Consider the following 20254-nt stretch of genomic DNA (forward strand, 5'->3'; position numbering starts at 1 on the left):
CTGCAAACTATTTCACTTGCTGTAAGTGAGGTACCTACTTACTTGCCGTGCTATTTAAAACTATAAATATAGAACCCAGTACGTACTACGTCGCGTGAAAGCACAGAAGCAATATATCTATATGATCGTCGTATTGGTGTTGACCATAGGTCGACAATATAAAGGGGAACATACTCAGACTGACTCAATAATCATATCTTTCGCCTTAGATTCACGCAGACTGAGGCACATCAAAATATTCCCGAGCCGGACTCGCTCTCACTTAGGAAAAGTTTGTCCAACGACACTCATCTGGACTCGAAATCACTAAAATATCTATCACTCACTCGCACTCACTCTAATTCACGGCTTGATGTGAGGCTGAGTGAATGTGAGTGAGTCGATTAGTTCATCAACCTATGGTGCTCACACTTACTTCTTCGCTGTCCTGGTCGTCTCCATCTCCGGAGAAGTCTTCGTGCAGGTAGCGGTCTCCGTTGGAACGCAGCGAAAAGCTTAGGAAGTCCTGGCCCTGAGACAGGAGCTTGGGCGACCAGGCTACTGCCTTGACCACCAGGTTCTCGTTCTCGATGATGAGAGCTCCGGGTCCCAGCGCCACCTCCGAGGTGAACCTCTCCACCACCGAAACCAGCCTGCGTGTCACCGGTCATCGCAGCGTCGACCTGTTACCGATCGCTGTACGCTATAGCCTTCAACTGAACGTTACCGAAGCATTCGAGCCGTCTGTGCACCTTTCGGACGTGCCGTGTCACTTGTCCATATCTTTCTATTTAGTTATTCATTCATTCATTGATTCATTCATTTATATATTTATTTTACCCTCCGCGTACAAAGTACATTCCGGGATAAAAATAAATTTACAATAAAAAAGGAAACAAAAATCTCATTTCATCGAATTGTAAACTAAGAATTGAAACACAAGCATAATTAACGCTGAGGGGGGGGGATGAACAACAAGAGAGAAGGCAGGGAGGTTAACCAGGCACATGCCCGGTTTGCTTCTCGGCCTTTTGGCTAAGATCAAAGTGTAGCGCTGTAGATCAAAGTGATTAACGCTGAAAGTTTATTTAAAGTAACGTGATAAAACAAATTGTTACCAGTGATATACTTAGCCGTTGAAGACTACGAACGAAACTCGATCTAATATTGGACGAAACACAAAAGGGGCAATTAGGTAAGCAGCGTTTTAGCGGCCATGTTAACCCTTTAATACCCGAGTTATGAAACAGCTGAGCAAAATAAAAAAAATTGACCGCAGCTTCCCTCGGGGGAACACTGAGGAGGATGTGGAGCATATAATTGGTTAACGGGGTGTTAAAGTGCGACTTACTTGGGTCGATGGCTAAATTGGTTAACGTGGTTGTGAAATGGGGTGTTAAATTGCGACTTACTTGGGTCGCTGGCTAAATTGGTTAACGTGGTTGTAGGAGGGGTGTTAAATGAGTGAACACGTACGACACGTATGCGAAAGGGCGGTGTTTATTTATTGCGACGAACTTTGAGCACGATGGCTTTTAGATGCCACTTTGGCCGGCGCTGGTCGAAGGGACGTCGATCATTGCGACCTCGGACGTCGACGCGCCGTACAAACCAACCGACGAGCGGCAACTGAGCGAGTGAGCACCGACCTTGAGTATATATACAGCGCGACGGCGCATGCACTGTCAGCTGTCGAATGTTCGAGAAGGGGGAGAAGCGCAACGGCGCATGCGCGCGCGTCAGCTGCCGATGTTCTCGAAGCGCGACGGCGCATGCGCGCGCGTCAGCTGCCGATGTTCTCGAAGCGTGACGGCGCATGCGCGCTACATTATACAGCTAGCGAATGTTCGTGAAGAGGAGAAGCGCACGCGGTGTGTAGAGGAGGAAGGGTGCACAGATGGGGGAGGAGTGAAGCGCGCGCGGTGTGTAGAGGAGGAAGGGATGCACAGATGGTGGAAGAAGGAGGAGGAAGCTTGCGGACGGCGCCGCACTACAAGCCTCGAGTATTACATGCTCCGCATCTAAAATTGTTTTCATTTTCCCGCTTCAAGTAGCAACCTTTTGATTCGCAGTTAAATTATCTGAAATTGAACTTTATTGCATACTTTTGCGTTTGTCGCGAATTCTCCATATGCCGCAGAAGCGAGGACCTTGCAACAAAAAACGTACTCCAGAGCTGCGTAACAAGTTGTGTGCCATGCCACCTGCTGAGTGCACACGCACCAAATAAACAAAATTCCATAAGATAGAACTTACGTCACCAAGGCGAGAAAAAAAAAGAAGAGGTGAGAGTTGTTGCACGCGCTTCGCGCACTCCTTCATGAGCTCCGAAACAATTGATTCGCTCCCGCAATGCCTTGCCAGCATAAGAGAAGCCATCTTTTGCCAATGCCAGGACGGCGGAAACATGCTCTTTTCTGGTAGTGCCCACTTGAAGATCAAGTGGCTTTGATATGTTAATGTAAATGCTACGTTAGTTCTATATTAAAAGATAGTTGTTCGCGACGAAGAACACACCGAAGCGAGTATGGCTTACTGAATCTCTAAAGTAAACTTTGCCTCCAATGAGAGGCTTACTAAAAAAAATTAGTAACACTAAGACGCACTTGCAGCACTATGTGGCCGGAAAAAGTTGCCACATTAAAATTGTTGTGCATGCGAAGGAAACGCTCCGTAAAGGGCACATCCAACTGCCATACCAAGGGAAACAGCATACGCTCAAAGGACGGCTTTCAGCTCTCCCATAGTAGAGTACCTCGTACTCTAAATCGTGAACAACTTTTTCTAAACACATGCTCTCCTATAGTTGGGTACGAAGTACTCGGAATCGTTAATCATTTTTTTTTTCTAAACACAAAAAGGGTCGGTTCTATCTTGTCAGGGCCGAGATCTGTTTCTATCTAGCAGCCGTGGTAGAACTTTCAGCGGGACGGCTCAGTGCTTTCCCATAGTTGAGTACGAAGTACTCGAAATCGTTAAACATTTTTTCTAAACACTCTTAATCGCGCTGAAGTGTGATACTTCATCATGCCCTAGTAAGATGGCCGCGGCAGCCGCCATCTTGCCATAAGAACGGCTTCACTCCTGAGCAATTATTTCCACTCTAGCAATTGTTTCTATTCCTCAATGGTTCTAGCTTAAACTATCTTGGACGAGACTGCGCTAGAGTTTTAGAGCTCAAACCTACATCCTCCACGCTAAGTCGGCATGAATTCCGCGAAATTTTACGGGGTACTACTGAATCGCACAGAAAATGTGATAAATTTCCGGAAAAAATTCCGAAGCATGTACTAAGCGGCACCAGTTTAGCCGCAGTGAAATTGGGCGATTCTTGCTTTTGCTACGTGTAACGTTATGAGAGTCCTTCACTATAGCGCTTTTATTCTACCTGAAATCAGAAGCGAATTTTCTTACTCTACAACAACAGCAAACAAAAAAAAACAAGCCTACTGCTTCGGTGTTAGTGAGTGTTAATTGAAGTGACCGGAAGTAGTTTGGGACGCACCCCATACTACTGCTATTGCAGTCTTACAAGTGAGAGAAAAGGCGAGTTCGCAATGAATCGTGAACATTTTATGACACCTATAAGCTTTCCTGATTTCTAAAACAAGTTTCTCTTTAAAAAACGTTGATCTACAATATGTACAGAAAACAAAGGTTTCATAATAGTTCAGTATTTGGGGCACATACACTTTGGCACATTTATGTGCCAAAGTGTATGTGCCAAAGTGTATGTCTTCACTGCAACTTCACTAAGTTGCAGTGAAGACATCATTGCTCTATTATACATGACAATGTTGGCATACATGTACACAATAACTCAATGCGATATCATGATTAGACAAAGGTCTAACGTTACAATAGATTCAATTCAACACGATTGGTAACAAAATAAATATTTCATAACTTCTCAACGGGCGCTGCTTCACCACGTCGGTCGGAAAATGAGTTTTACGCTTTCGTGTTCAACATTCAGGAAAGGGCGCGACCAATGCCGCCGAAACTCGTGCTCCCCGAAAAAAAAAAGCTCCTAAGAGAGGAACTCGATCTCTCGTCTCATTCTCCCCAGTATCAGCCAGAAAGCATGCCGATGGCAGTTAGCAGCTACGGCCTCACATCGGTTTCTCCAAAGGCTGAACAGCCCCGCAACTATCAAAAGAGCGGAGAAGCGACCACGCGGAAATCGGCCGTTGGACGCGAAAGTTCGCACATCCTGTTCCCGAAAACCAGCATGAACCGCACGCAAAAAAGGCGGGAGACCACACATTCAATCATCGCATGTCGGTTGGTCTCTACCATGACGCAGTTGGGGCAAGTGGAAGTGCGAACCACCTGCCACCGCTTCAACCGATCTCGAGTGGGGAGCAAGCCTCAGCCACACCAGACAAAGTCCCGGAGATGCACTGGCAACACTGCTGCAGCTATTGGTCTTCAAGGGCGGTTCATTATAGATTGACGATGCTGGAGCACCAAGGGCCGTAGAAGGACGGCAATGGTGTCCACCACTTTAGATTCGGCCACTTCTATTTCTGGGCATGTAGCCTCCAAACGTCGGTGAAATGCCAGGAGGGCTGTATACAAAGATGGTAATTCAGTTAATTGGAGAACTTGGATAATTTGGCTTGCCGGCAGGAAGACTCGTAGTGATGGCACCAGATGGTAGCGAGCCAGTGTCTGAGCGGGCGTGCCGTCATTGCTTAATACTCACAGTATATTGCGGAGGCAGAAAGTAAAAACCCCGACGGAAACTTCGGGGAATTCAAAACCACCTTGATCTCTTGGTTGAGCCAACGCTGGACAAAACAACAATTATATGCCACCAGACAAAAAAAAAGAACTGGTGCAGAATTGCACCTTCCTCGATATGTGGAGCGGTGGTTTGGCAGAATGGCAAAGGTACCAAAATTTTCCCAGGTACACCGTTTTAGACAAGTATCGGCGTTTCAATAGGGGGAAGTCGAAGTGCCTGCCTGCTTTTATTTTGCTTTGAAGAGTTTGTAGAACGGGTGAACAGATGCGGTCCTGTACACCAAATGCAGTGAAAGTAACTCTGAATATTGCAATGTTAGGAGACAATTGTAAAGGCGATGTGGTGCTGATGCGACCGCTTGGTTTGCCAATAAAAAAATACTGGCTTTAAAAAAGTTTAACCTTGCACCGGAGATAATTCCGAAATTACGGAAAGTAATAAGAGCATGCCGCACCGAGTATTCATTATGTACATATAGAGTAATGTCATTTGCATGTGCAGTGACCTTTGAGTGTTAGCAGGTACGGGTAAACCTCGAATGTGCGGTTGACGTTCAACGGCCCTTAAGAAGGTTTCTAATGCAAGAATGAATAGTACTGGCCAGAGGGGACACCCTTGACGTACTCTACGCGTGACTTTAAATGGGCGACTCTCACAGAATTCTAGTTAAAGGGTACTTTCTGAATCAGTGTGCATCGCATGAATGAGATCAATGAACTTATCCGAGAATACGGGTACATGCTAAACATTAAGTAAGTATAGCCGTGTTCTCTGGAATAAAAAGCTTTCTCCTGATCTAAGGAAACCAACAGTCCTTGCACACATCGGCTAATGGAGTACTCAATAATGTCACGGGTTGATCACGTATGGGTGTGTATTTCTCGCCCCGCTACAGAACAGACCTGGTGGGGAGCGATTAATGCTGAAAGAGATGGACTGATTCCGCACACCAAGATGGTGGCCAACAGCTTGTAATCTACATTAAGCAGGGTGATAAGACTTCAATCTTCTGGTCGTGTAGACATTCGGTCTTTTTTTGGAACTAGATTTATACGGACTCTGTGGAAAGAGGTTGGAAGGGTAATATCTCGGAAACACTTGCGAATGACCTGTGAAATAAATGGACTAATGATGGGCCAGAACTGTACATAAAACTCTGCAGGGAGTCTGTCAGGCCCAGGGGCCGAACCCTTTTTCGTTGCGTCCGATGCACCCTTTGTTTCGTCAACGGATGGCGGTAATGGCAGAACGTCATGTGACAAGTTGGAATCATGTGGTAAGTCGTTTAGCAGTGGACGCGAAGAAACGGATCCTGGGTAACTCACACTAGCAACAGATTGAGCCATTGTCTGAAAGTGTTGAGTGAACGCCTGAAAGTCACGTGTACCCGCAGTAGCTGGCGCGGTAGAGTTCAGCGAGTGGGCAGGTGAGCCTGGTGGACGAAGCAGAGCTCTGCGTGCATACCTTAGCACAACAAGGTGTGCACACAGTGCACGTCTACAGCGCCAAGCTGCAGCCGAGAGCGAAGAAGCGCGCATAGTACGTTGGTACCGTTCGACGAGCTCCTTATGTTATGCCGGCGTAAAGGGGTAAGGGCTGGGATCACGGTGGGCAATGCCTATTTTTTCGGATTCACAAGGAAGCATCTTTGGACATACGGGCGCGAAGTCCCCTGCCCGACGAACTGCAATGGTGACGCCACTGTTCTTTGAGGCGATCCCAATCACCTATATCAGCGCCAATGAGCGATGCGCGTAACACTCTGGGCATTTTTTCCCTAGACTGAGAGTCCTGGAGGTTGCGGCAATCGAGACGTCTGTGAATCGCTGCCGTCCCCGCTAGCAGGCGGAGAGAGAACATAACCGGGCGGTGGTCGCTAAGGTACACTGGTGTCGGTGGCAATGACGTTACCCCTATTGTCATGAACGTATGCAGTGAGACCGGGATATGCGCACACGGGATCAATTCTGCTGCTCAACGCTGCTCGCCCACAAGTATAGGTATAATTGCTACTATGTACACTTGCATGTAAGTCACTCAATGCCAGTCGTTACACTAGACGCTCAAGTTTTGTGGCGGCCCCGCCGTGGTGGTCTAGTGGCTAAGGTGCTCGGCTTCGGACCTGCAGGTCGCGGGATCGAATCCCGGCTGCAGCGGCTGCATTTCCGATGGAGGCGGAAAAGTTGTAGGCCCGTGTGCAAAGGTTTGGGTGCACGTTAAAGAACCCCAGGTGGTCAAAATTACCGGTGCCCTCCACTACGGCGTCTCTCAAGTTCATATGGCAGTTTTGGGACGTTAAACTTAAGTTTTGTGGCGTTAAATCAAGTTTTGTGGCGTTAAATCAAGTTTTGTGGCGTTCTAGTTTGGCCGGCCACGTCCCGGACCTTGAACGTCTGCATGCGAGTCTAGGACGCAATAAAGTTCCATAAGGGTACCCCATATTATGAGTTTAAAAGGAATGCATCAAAAGAGCGATAAAATGTGCTAGAATTCACCGACGCCGCTGGGGTGTATGCACCGAGAAATGTTATACGCAACGCAAAGAAGACGCAGTTAAACGCCAGCACGCGTCCGGAGGCATTGCATTAAACATGATGGTCACGCAAAAGACTTCAGTTAAATATAACTCTGACGCCAGTCGGACGCGTGCTGCCGTACGAAAAGAAATAATCAATGCCGAACGCGCGTTTGAAAGGGAGTACGTCATAGACTTAAAAAGATTAGTTTGTTTAGAAAGCGTTGTTAATGATTTTGAGTACCAGGTACTCTATCTACTATGCATGGGAGAGTATAAAGCCGTCTGTCTGTTTAGAAAACGTGGTTAATGATTCAAAGTACTAGGTACTCTATTATGGGAGAGCATAGAGCAGTCCCGAATGCATAATTGCAATAAAGCCGTCTCGTGTTTAGAGAAAATGCAGACGAACAGTACATCACTTCTACGAAGCACATGCATTGAAGAAACTCCGAATATCTATCCCGCGGGTCAATTTCATTGGGTGCGCTGACCACAGGGCCGATTATGAGGCAAATTACTAGGCGATGACGAAAAATGTTTTATGGTTATATACATTTTTGAAATGCTTGTCGCCAAAAGCAAGTTTATTTTATTTGCAGTCAATTCTGAGAGGAATACGGAATGAGCTGGCGTCGGCCTAGTCAGTGTGTTGCACGCAGTAAGTGCAGCTAAGTGTTCTCATTATGCAATACAGCGAAATGAAAACGCCTAACAGCTCCAGCACTACACCTTTCGGTAGTCATTTGTTGGTTATGAAGCGTTTTCAGCATTACCACTTACTGTTAAACAATGACCTAACCTACTGTTATTAGGCAGTGCGCATCGAACTACAATAAGGGAAAAACAGAACAAACGCAAAGAGTCCAAACATTGCGCAGCGCAAAAGGGCAGATTGATGAGGTACTTGAAATTGTGCGAGTTATTGTCGGGTACTTTAGTTCCTCTCTTATTGTCAGGAAGGGGGTCTTGGCGTCGGCGATAGCCGCAATCGGCAATTTGGAGTTCAAAATCTATTTGGCCGAACTCTGGGTCGGAAATGTAAACTCAAAGTCAAGCAATACGTGCGGCACACTGATATCGGCAATTAGAGTGACGGCCGTCAATAATTTTATCTGTAGCTAGGGCCCTCAGCATATAAACATGCGGCATCGAACATTCGAGCATCATCACTTATGAATAAACTGAGTTGTTCACGTTTACGTGCTCAAGATTATCAGATGGTCCTAAAATAATCTGGAATGCTTCCAGACATTCTGGTGCGCAAGACAGACATGTGCACGTGCAACAAGCTGCTGACATTAAAATAAAAAATAGTGTGGGGACTATTGTCCTTGTCACTCGCACAGTGGTAACTATCAACCAATATTATTTATCTATGGTGAGAGAGTCCAACAATGGCACTTGCAAAATTGAGTGAAACTGACAAGTCGTGGATTGCTATTCATACAGCTGTCGCTCCTCCCGATTTCGCTCCTTTCTGGTACTCGGATTTAGTGCGAATACGCCCCGCCGCGGTGGTCTAGTGGCTAAGGTACTCGGCTGCTGACCCGCAGGGCGCGGGTTCGAATCCCGGCTGCGGCGGCTGCATTTCCGATGGAGGCGGAAATGTTGTAGGCCCGTGTGCTCAAATTTGGGTGCACGTTAAAGAACCCCAGGTGGTCTAAATTTCCGGAGCCCTCCACTATGGCGTCTCGCAATCATATAGTGGTTTTGGGACGTTAAACCCCACATATCAATCAATTAGTGCGAATACGCTAGCAGAGTTTAGAGGTTATCGACTCCACCATTGACTCATCCCATGAGCTAGGTCTAAAACCTTTTGTTGTATTTATAATAAAGCGACATTTTTAAATCAGCATGAAACAACGTCACACGCACTGGGATCTGAGCGTTATGTCGCCTGATGTCGCCTGAACTGCAAAAATGGCACTCGTATGCAAAACATTGATGAGCAGCGCATGGTACTGGGACAATGAGGACGCAACTCAGGATGCAGTTAATCTGTGCCACTGGGCTTTAAGAGACTCTTTTCAAAATAAAAGGCTGGATTTCCTGCTGTGAAGTATACACAGCAGGAAACTAATCGCGGCTAGTCACTTACTGCGAAGAGCATGTTCAAGCATGAAATTGCTTACACTGTGACGTGGGAATGCGTGGAGTCGGCATCTCTAGACAGTCTCGCACAGTAGACAAGCACCAGAACGTTTAAAACAGAACTTCGTCCGCGCTTGATGCACGTCAGGTGGTGCCATTACTTGCTGCAAAAATACAGCGTGGAGAAGTCCACTTGCGAATCATGAAAACGGTTCATTGTCATCGTTCTTTACACTACTCGTGAACGTTTCCAGCGGTGAACAAACTCGTCCGAATCAAAACTTCTTTTAGGCGCATGAAGCCCACGTGAGCAATACAAAGCAATAGCTTACTTCTCCACAGCCGCTCCGTTGGCGTCTCCTTCTTCGATGACGCTGTCATTCAGAGCGAGGAAGTTGCTTATCACGTGAATCATGGCTTGTGCGATCTGAAAAAAATGGCGAAAAAAGTTTAACCACTTCGCTCTAAATGTGGATGACCGGCTAAGCTACACAGAGGTGAAAAAGAAGTTCAAACCATAGCCCGCAACACTTTCTAGCCATAGCCAAGCACATGCCGTGGAATTATTCCAAAACGGCTTTCAAGAAAGCCTACTCTCAATTAATGGCCCTTTAATGCTTTCCCTTTGAGCAACATGCTTCGCTCCGAAAATTATTCATGCATTAAATCATTCAGCTCCTTATTTCAGACAAAAGTGCGTTCGATACCAAGGCGAAACGCAGATTTGCTCTGCTTGACGGAACCCAAGCCCAATAATTCACACTCGGAGCGTGGACAAACACGAATATCACTATTCATTTATTTTATTATACTGTAAGCTTCATTTGGGCTATAGCAGGGGTTAAAAACAAACATGCTTACACAAACATTAAGCACTCGCTATACAAACAACATATAATAGCTATGACACTTTACAAAAAAGTATTCATAGCACATTACTCAAGAGCACATAAAGAAATATACAAAATATATAGTGTTAATGCATACAAACGAAGTTTCATACAATGTCAAAAAAAATGCGTAGGCAGACAAGATGACCTGCGTCGTCTTGTCAGCCTTACCGCAAGCGCTGAGCTTTCTGTGTGCAGTCCTAATTTCTATTCACACCTGTGCGTTCCCTCCTTCGAGTTTAGTGCGAAAGCGCCGAGTTGCGGGGTGTGCCCTACTTATGTGACACGTTCTCTTCATTTTCGCGTGTAATTCCCTAGCCATTTCACCGACTTGCGCATATTACAACTTCCCTGCACCTAATAACGTAAGTTTGTGAAGGTGGGTAGAACTTTCTCTCAACAACATGAAATTTCGCAAGACGTCCGAGCATTACATATCTCAAGGCGAAAACCTTAGACGCCTTTTCACACGAGAAAATAGACCACCGGCGTTACCAAGAATGATGAGAAAAGAATCTTATCTTAACGTGACGTCAAATGATCATGAAGTGACGACATGACATCGTCGCTTGACGAAAAAGAAAAGTCAAAGCTTTGCCACTAAGCTGAAGCAATAATTTGGAAGGTAACGCGCAGAATGGCAAGCAGATGGAAACGTGCCCCGCGTTTCTCACGCACAAATGGCCCACAGAATGTACTCACAGGTAGAGATGAAAGCGAATAAGCTTCTCAGTTGTTACTTCACTATGCTTGAAAAACGCACCCTTTTCACAAACTGAGGCTGTGCAACGATTGCAGTGACCTTTGTGCACCCCGTAACTACAACAGAATCGTTCCAATGCATTAACGCAAGCTAAGACGTATGATCTTCCCACCAGGAGATAAGGGCGCGCGAGAGATCGCCCACTTCTATCCTCTTCGCAGGCCAAAGCTTGCGTGAGAAATGAGAGGCACCGCCCGCCCATAGCGCCATCTTGCTGATAATGCTTAAAACATGATAGTTCTACCCCTAGATGCCCGCCAACAGCGGTAAGTGGTAGATATAAATAGCTTTCCGTTTTAACGTTGAAGGAGGTACCCCTCGGTGGCTCAGTGATCAACGCCTCGCATTCCCGGCGCGGAGGTCCTACGTTCAATTCCGCGCACTGAAGTCTTTTTATGGATTTTTTTTGTTCTTGAATTTTCGTATGTGTAGATACATATACAAATGCGGTGCATGACATCGACGCCATTGGCGAAATCCAGCCGAGAGTGTCCATATAATTGCTATCGCAATAAAGAAAAAAACAAGCAGTGTGTATCTTCTCACGGGTAGGACTCGGGTAATTCCCTAGCAGAGTGGGGGTGGGAGGGGCACCGCGTGAATGTTGCGTATTGAGGATGACTTGGGAAGCCTTAATTGTTATTTCGTCTTTATTGTACTTATTGAATGGAGGAGAAGCGTTGCCTTCAGCGAGTGGTGGGCCGCTGATGTTGGGCTGTGCACTACTACTCGTTGAAGGTACTATTTCTTTAATTGCATCTACTGGTCAAGTAAAGCGCCAAGACTCGCGAAAGTCAAGTAAATACGCCCTTGCCCGAATTCCGAACGCGCACTCCGCCGCTTATATACACGCCACACCGCCCGCATCCAAGGGAGAGGAGCACGTGAGAGAGGTCCGCACCCCCACTGGGCATGCTCTGCTTGCTGAATGCCCGGTGGTGTCTTATCCTTTGATTCTGCAGTGACAGTGTTGCGGGTGTGTTACTAGGCCAGCACGAGTCGAGAACATGCGGCACGAGATGCTAGATGCGAGCAAGTGGAATGAGACGCCAGACGTGACCACGCGCAGGAGTGGTGTGGAAGGCGCCGATGCCGAAGCTTGACAGCATGCGACTAAAAAATGCTCCACATTTAAAAAACCGCAGCATATCCACAGAGTGCATGATGATGAGTGGGGTGAAGCATCTATAAGTCCGTTCGCGCTTCCGTCCGTCGTTCATTCTTGTTTGCGTCCGTCCGCGCGTGCGCCTGTCTGTCTGTCTGTCCGCCCATCTGTGCGTTCATGCATCCGTCCATGCATCTGTCTCTCCGTCCATGCATCTCTCTATCCGTCCATGCGTCTCTCTATCCGTCCATGCATCTCTCTATCCGTCCATGCATCTCTCTATCCGTCCATGCATCTCTCTATCCGTCCATGCATCTCTCTATCCGTCCATGCATCTCTCTATCCGTCCATGCATCTCTCTATCCGTCCATGCGTCTCTCTATCCGTCCATGCGTCTCTCTATCCGTCCATGCGTCTGTCTATCCGTCCATGCGTCTGTCTATCCGTCCATGCGTCTGTCTATCCGTCCATGCGTCTGTCTATCCGACCATGCGTCTGTCTATCCGTCCATGCATCTGTCTATCCGTCCATGCATCTGTCTATCCGTCCATGCATCTGTCTATCCGTCCATGCATCTGTCTATCCGTCCATGCATCTGTCTATCCGTCCATGCATCTGTCTATCCGTCCATGCATCTGTCTATCCGTCCATGCATCTGTCTATTCGTCCATGCATCTGTCTATTCGTCCATGCATCAACTGAACACTTCAAGCACCGCCATCTCGCATCTTTTTGTCATAATATACTGCTTAGAATGTAAGTAAGTATATTCTAGGCACTATGATCATACATTCATCATATACAAGTATCGCCATCCAGCGTACATACCAAGGACTAAACGAGAGGTGGCATGGCCGGATTATAGAGGAACGGCACGCGCGCACTTTCCCACGGCCTACGCGTGGTGTCTAGTTCCCACCTTTCAACGCCCCTAATACATGTTACTACGGCCCAACCCTCGCCAAACCTTGCTACTACCAAGGAGCTTACGCCCAGTGAGTTTAACGTGGCAACCGACTCTGGTCAGATAGTGCTCAAAGTGCGTGCTTCTGATACTATAGTTTTGTTTAGTAAGCATCAAATTCAAGGCAAATTTTATTGGCGATTAAATCGCCGATACTGGTCTCTGTAGGTTATGTCATCCAAAGCAACTATCTTTTTATGTATGAAGAACGTGCGCGTGTTTCCTCCTCAATTCAAATGAGTGCGCGCGTGTCGCTCCTCTAGTCCGGCCGTGGAGGTGGTTACCTACTACTACAACGCACTACCACTACATACATTGCGGACGCACGACCCACGGCCTAAGGAGCTTCGCCCCTAAAAGGTTTCGATGTCTGCGACCTAGGAACCATTGTAAAGCAAGGTTAGATACACAAAGCTTTCGTGGGAAGGCGGCGGAGGATCAACACAGACTGAAGAGGTGATGCTGATGACTGTTGATAGACAAATGCGTAAAAAACCATGCGAGACTTTTTTTATGCAGACGCTAGCAAGTTCTTTTTGCCATGACCCGACTAGAAGGGCGCGATCGTGTTAGGCCGCGTTCACACTGAGCATTTCGGCCGCCGAAAGTGCTCCGAATCCGGTTCGGTGGCGGCGAGATCCGCCGAAAGGGCCCTCTCCGCGCCGATCGCTCTCGGACCGATTTTTGCGGCGTCTGCCGCCGAATCGGTCACCGCGGACCAATAGGAGCGCTAGTCAAGGAATGTTGAAAAATGGCGGCCAAGCCCTACTCACTTGTTATGCCGCAGTGCACGTAACTGAATGTTGAAACCAACGGGAGTTTAACCTACTCTTAGCCTACCTCGCGTCCGTATTTCGTGGAAGAGGTGACCGAGCTTGCTGTTGGCGTGACCGAGCTTGTTGCGGTCTTGCAGAGCAAAACGAACCCACCAACGCCGCTGGCATCGGTGGTTTTTCCTGCTCTTCGTGCATTACAAGACAGCCACTTGCCAGCAAAGTGAGCAGTACTGTCTTTTCTTGCTTCCTGCGTACGAGAATCATCGAAGTATACACCACCGGATAGCGTAGTGACGTTTAGAGCCGTGACAACAACCGGGTCCATCGCGCGTTCGCCCCGTAGTAGATGGCATATTCGGCGGCTCGGGGCGCGTCCAGAGCGAACAACGCTGCGTTTCGGCGGCAGGGGAATTTCGGTCGCTGTAGAAAGCGGATGTTTCAGTGTGAACTAGGCAATACTCTTTCGCCCATTTGGGCGAAAGAGCATCGCCGATTCCCTATTTCGCCCTCCTTGTGCGGTGTGGCTGTGCAAATAGCGTGTCTACTGGCCATGACGGCATTGCGGACGTTTATTTTTAATTCCGCGGACTAGGGCCAGAGTGATTTCGAGTGATTCATACTCTACGGAAGAGAAGAAAGCCGTGCCAGTCATGAACGACTACAAGCGCAGACGGTATATTCTGGGTACATGAATGGCTGCCGCAACATAATAAAGCTACGCCACATCAACTCTCACTCGTGATATGTCTGTCGTACATAGCAAACAAGGGTTGATGTGGCAAAACAGTGGGCCAAAGTGTTAGAATGCTATTTTCTTGCAGATCAACTTCAGGCTGTCCAGGAGGCCCGCGAGGCAGCGGAGAACTTCCCCGATTTGGCGGATGCCCTCTGCACCTGGCACCTAGCCGAGTGTGTATAGAAAAAGTAGTTAACAATTTACAGTACTTGGTAGTCTACCATAGGAGAACATAAAGCCGTCCTGGGGGCCTCACACGTGATGAGGCAGGCCCAGTTGACAAAAATTATAGCGTGAACTAGTTCACGACGTTGATCAGGTTTAACTGCCTGGAGCGCGCTCCTGCTTTTCACTCTTGAGGAGGGGTCGTGGCTTCAGGACCCCTTTCAAAGACGATAGTGTTTCTTGGGGTACTTCAACGCAAAAATTTTGGTCCGTCTGTCTTTCTGTTCATTTGTCTGTTTGCCAACTCTAATTATGCTTCAAATAGCGCAGTTGTTTTTAAAGACGTTAGTCTTTCTTAGGGACCTTCGACAACAAAAAATTTGGTATGTGTGCCTGTACGTTTGTCTGTTTGTCTGCCCTAACGATACTTCCAACGGCACTAAACGGCCAACCCCATCCACAGCGCTCACCAATTGCGCTCAAGGTTTAGCGTTTATCGTTGTGCGATTGTCAATTAAAAAAGCAAATATTGCGCATATCTGAGGTGCCATAATAAACATACATATGTTTCGTATGTCTGCCTTTATACTAGAAGAGGCACACGCAAGTAACTCTAAGGGCTGTAGCGTTTAACGCACTGCACTGACAGTGCAACGCGATGCTCAAGAAGTTGTTTCCAACGCTTTGCTACGACGGCATGGTGGTGGCACCTGCCCGTCAATTTGCATTCTACACCTTATCACCTCCGTGACTGGCGCGCATCTTCCTCCGCGGTCGCGCATGCCTTCGTTTTCGAAGATAACTGCCACATGGCGCTCGAGCCTAGCATGCCTAGATGCGCTTGTTTGCCTCCGTTACACGCTAGAGGCACTAACGCAGCGCCTTCAGAATACCATTCACCGATTCTCTTGCGCAGAACATCAAATAAACGTTTTGTTCACTCTCTCCAGACGCAAGACTATCGTCTTTCGACGACATTTACAGTGTAACATGTAGACTGGGGCCACTTTTTCATATAATAGCAAACATCTTATGTGGGTTGAAGTTGGTATTGGGAACAGTAATTAGGAATGTTAAAATAACTAGATTTTTAATTAATGAAGTTACGCAGTCAGGCTAAAAAGAAGAATTGAAGTACTTTATGCGAAAAAACGATTACCGCTTTGAGGTTTCGGAAAAGCGGTCTGCGGTGAAACCGAAACCAAACCACGAAAGAGCGCAGTTAAAATGAATGAGCGTTGTTATGTCAACCATCAGCCGACTTCATTGTGTGGGTGCGTGGGCTGTGCTCGCAATGACAGCATGCATGACACATATACTTTATTTAAGAGTGACGTCATTGTAGTAGTGATTTCGTAGCGCTCTTCGGACCAATGGTTTCGGTTTCGTCGCAGAAATAAGCTAGTCTACTATTAATGAACCCTCACTTTGATGTCCTTGATGGCGTAGTCAACGATGGGCTCGATCTTGTCGGCAAAGTTTCGAAGCTCTTCAGGCCGGATGCCTCGCGGGTCGTGCGTCAGGTACTCCAACTCGGAGGTGATGTTCTCTGCCGCCTGGAAGCTCTGCAAGATGTACGAGCAATGCGTAATTATCAAAAGAACGATGTGTAAACTCAAGGGCTTGTTATTGTTGAGAACGAACAAACATTGTTACCAAGGGAAGTATCGGAGACATTACCGAATGTAAATGTAAAGAAAGAAAACCGGACTAAAGGATAACTCAACGCCCGTAGAGAGCAAACCTGTGACCTTTGAATAACGCGTCCGATTTTCTACAACTGAGATACGGTGGTGGTCATTCATCTGTCATCTTTATTGGTTATATAGGTACATTCAAATGACGGAGCGCCAGCCAGCGCTGCCAGTTCTCAGAGGGACAAGTGCGGAACACTTTTTTTCTTGTCTGTAGGCGTCACGTAGCACGTGACCTTTTTACGAGCTGGCAGCCCACCCTGCCAACAGCAAGTTATCTTTTCGTCCACTTATTTCTGCACATTGACATCACAATTACCTTGCGTAACGCCCACTATACTTTTCTTGGCATCATCACTGCCTGTTAGTTCACATAACCATCGAGTCACTCTTGTATTTGTGAGATTCACATTCGGCAACATTCTCCGCATGCAGTTACCCTACAATATTTACTAGAGAGAACTGTGGCGTTGCCACCGTTCAGATGCCGTGGTAATATTTTTTTTCGCATGAATACGGCTAGTAATCATGCTTAAGGCCTTGAGTGCACACCTGGCTTTGTTTATTCTTCTGTCTCGGCTCTCTATTTTTCTTAAAACAGAGTCGCTCGTTGGGAACATAGTGAGTTGATTAAAACTGGTCAGTCTACAAAGGTCAAGGCACTAAAGGAGGACTACTGAACATTAGCCAAAGTTCGTGAACTTCGCTTGGCGACAAAGCAACAAAACCTCATAAGAGGCCGCAACTCTTAAAAACGAGGCCTAGGCGGATTCATTGACTGGCCGTAATTCTATTGCTGGCTGATGTTCCATGCATTGCAGATCTCATTGGCACTAGAGCCGAATTTCCTTCTATTGTATTACCATGAAACCCTGTAGTTTTCAGAAGGTTTGTGTAAAAACGTAAGGATGAAGTATCTTTCTTGCCTTGTACCGGCAGTGCTGCGCCGACACCTTCATCCAGCTGGTCTGACCGTCGGCCAAGAGGCGGCACTTCCGTTTCGCGTACTTGTACTCGCTGGCCGGATTGTAGGCACCATACGGACATTCTACTTTGGCCACTGCACCATGTGGTACGGGTTGCCAATGGAAAGCACCCTTGTCTGTCTGTTGCATCTCTTCGGGGCAAGTGTCTGTGAAATGAGTGTGCAGAACGTTTGCTGTAGTCTACAGCTGAATTTAAGAAAAAAAAAGCGAAAGGTAAATAATGTACAGGAAAGTCAAAATGCGTAAAACATTAAGTTGATCAGCTCGCTCTCTGGATATTTCACAGTGCTCAAGATCATAAGGGTCAGCCTGGAGACAATTTGGCCTATCAGTGCTTTTTTCTGTGCAAGCTGGTGAGACACTTGCGAAATAAATCAGCACGAAAGATGGAACAAAAGACACAGTACAACAAGACAAGCGCTGAACTACAAACCGAGGTTTATTTGATGAAGGTTTGTTGGTGACATGTGACATGTGGGTGACATGTGACACTATAAAAAGGCGCCATCATCAAAAAACTGCTGGTGGTAGTTTAGCACTTATCCTGTTGTGTTGCATGTTTTGTCACGTCTTTCGTACCGTAGCCAACGTTACAATCACATACCTTGAAATGGTTACTTTCGGCGGCATTTCCACTGTACCTGATATAGAATCAGACGCGCCCAACGATTCAAGCGTCTCTTTGCCCACCTTCTCTTTATCGGCCCATCAGCGGGCATGGAAACTGATATCACGACGTGATCTTCAACTCCCAATACGGTCTTTGACGAAGATCTTTGGACCTTTATTGATACTCCAGAATTGTCACTTCGTTTCCTTGCGTATATTAGGAGCCATGTCGTCTTAGTTGTCTGTTGCAGGATGAAATATGTAACGTCGAACGAAAAAGAACGTCGTCTCTACGCTAAACTCAGGGGAATGACCAACGGCTACATTTGTACCTGAACCTGGTATTTATTATACCCAGTTCTTGATAAGCTCAATTCAGAACTGGCAGCTGGTGAAGGTTCCAGGAGTGAAAGTGAGCCATGAATGTAACTAGTCTTACACTTCCCCCCGAAATCACGAACTTCTGAGTCAAATGTATTTTACAAAGATCACTCGAGACGCTTATTTATTTGAACACAGTTCCTATAATTTTCTCGGAAGAGTGTAGATCATCAAAAAAGCCATCCTCCTAGGAAGATGTGGCAAAATACCTGTATCTTCCGTTTACTTTGCATCGAAATAATGCAATCTTTCACCAACGTGTTTGCAAGAAACGCGGCCGATTAGTTCTGTAGCGTCCCATTCTGATCGAGCACAGAATGTTGTTCAAAAAAGTCATGTTTCAGAGACTAAGTACTTGTACGACAATACGCAATAATATACGTGATTGTTTCGACAATACACGTCAGCTAAAACGCAAATGAACTTCAATCGTTTTCATTGCTCTTTCTGAAGTGGCTTTTGTTTTCTGTGGGTTGCGGCTTTAGGCAGATAGGTCTGTCACGTGTCTACCTCAAAGTGATGAGAAACATTTCCGGTCATCAACAATTAACTATCCTTATTTTGCATTGCTTAAGAAAATTTGGCCGTACAAAATGCTTGCGAAGGCGTATGTCTGACGAAGCAGTCGGTCGACCTTTCCCATTCGTGCACGGGAAGAGACATTACGCCGTTCAGGACAAGGTCACGCAACGCTTACGTTAGCGCTTGTCACCACTGCGCATGCGCCGTACGCTATCTTTTTGGGTATAGCCACTTTAAATGACAAAAATAGCGTATCAAACTGAAAGAACGCTTTCTCTGCATACCCTGCCGCTAGATTCCATATCACCGGCTCCCTACAAGCGGCTGCGCTAATACGTTAACTCAATTTGAAGTTCCATTTACTCCGACTTGCGAGTAACAACAACAACCAAGACGCATTTTGTCACGGGCCGCTGGCATTAGGATCGGGCGTATTTACCTCGGAGCTCGCAAAGTGAACCACCGTATCCCGGTGCGCAATGGCAGGTGAAGCTGCTGATGCCATCTTCGCAGTCTCCGTGGTTTTTGCATGGGCTCGACAGGCACTCGTTAATGTTCTCTTCGCAGAGATCACCTGTAAACAGAAATGCAAAAATACTGGATGCGCTCTCTGAAACTGCACCATAATATAAAATGATATCAGCTTTTTAGGCATGAAATCACAATCAGGAGAAAGGCAACGACATAGATCGTCTACGAACGCCTAGATATAGAGAGCACCTTTAAATATTAACGTGCTGAAAGTCGTCTAACAAAACGTTCTCATAAACACAGTGTACAAATGTCAATGTTCTACTGCCTCCGGAATCCGCCCGATTTTGATCAATCGAATGACTCTTCTGATGAGATAACTGCATGATATTGAAACATTGTCACGTGCCTTTTAGAATGATTTGTGTTCACGCGACACTTGATTATATGATTTGTTTTTACTGAGGAGACATATTAGACTTTTTTCTCAATACCCATACATTCAACAATTTAGTGAGTACACATATCAGACTTTTGATCTAACATCAAACGTTATCTCAGGCTTTACTTAGCACTACCGTAGTGCTTTCAACTTCCAAAAAAGCCCGTTTTTTTCTTTATTTCTGAAAGATTCCTCAACATCGGTTGGAATAGTAGAAGTCCGAAGTCCTGGCAAACATCCCTGACACGGTGGTTCCAAAAAAAATTGTAGGCAATCATTTTCGTGGTAAACATGCCAACCTGCAGTATTTTTGAAAGAAGAAAGAATGCCAAAGAGGGTGAAAAAAGGCTGTATTGTTTCATTGCAAATCTCATCTTCAAACAGAGTACCGGATCTTAATGAAAGCAAA

The 20254-nt window shown here is 46.5% G+C and overlaps 1 protein-coding gene across 2 annotated transcripts in view; it reads right to left on the reverse strand.

Annotated features, from left to right (window-relative positions):
* The window catches only part of LOC119163685 (uncharacterized), a 295971-nt gene that overhangs the window by 13834 nt on the left and 261883 nt on the right, over positions 1–20254 (reverse strand). For both annotated transcript variants that reach the window (XM_075873441.1, XM_075873442.1), the window contains exons 7-11: positions 19372–19506; positions 17361–17566; positions 16168–16305; positions 9674–9768; positions 416–632 (exon numbers count right to left, since the gene is read on the reverse strand). In XM_075873441.1, the coding sequence (XP_075729556.1) occupies positions 416–632; positions 9674–9768; positions 16168–16305; positions 17361–17566; positions 19372–19506 (791 nt within the window). The remainder of the gene's footprint in view (positions 1–415; positions 633–9673; positions 9769–16167; positions 16306–17360; positions 17567–19371; positions 19507–20254) is intronic.

This window comes from Rhipicephalus microplus, chromosome 9 (assembly GCF_043290135.1).
Source record: "Rhipicephalus microplus isolate Deutch F79 chromosome 9, USDA_Rmic, whole genome shotgun sequence".
In the NCBI taxonomy this organism is placed as follows: domain Eukaryota; kingdom Metazoa; phylum Arthropoda; class Arachnida; order Ixodida; family Ixodidae; genus Rhipicephalus; species Rhipicephalus microplus.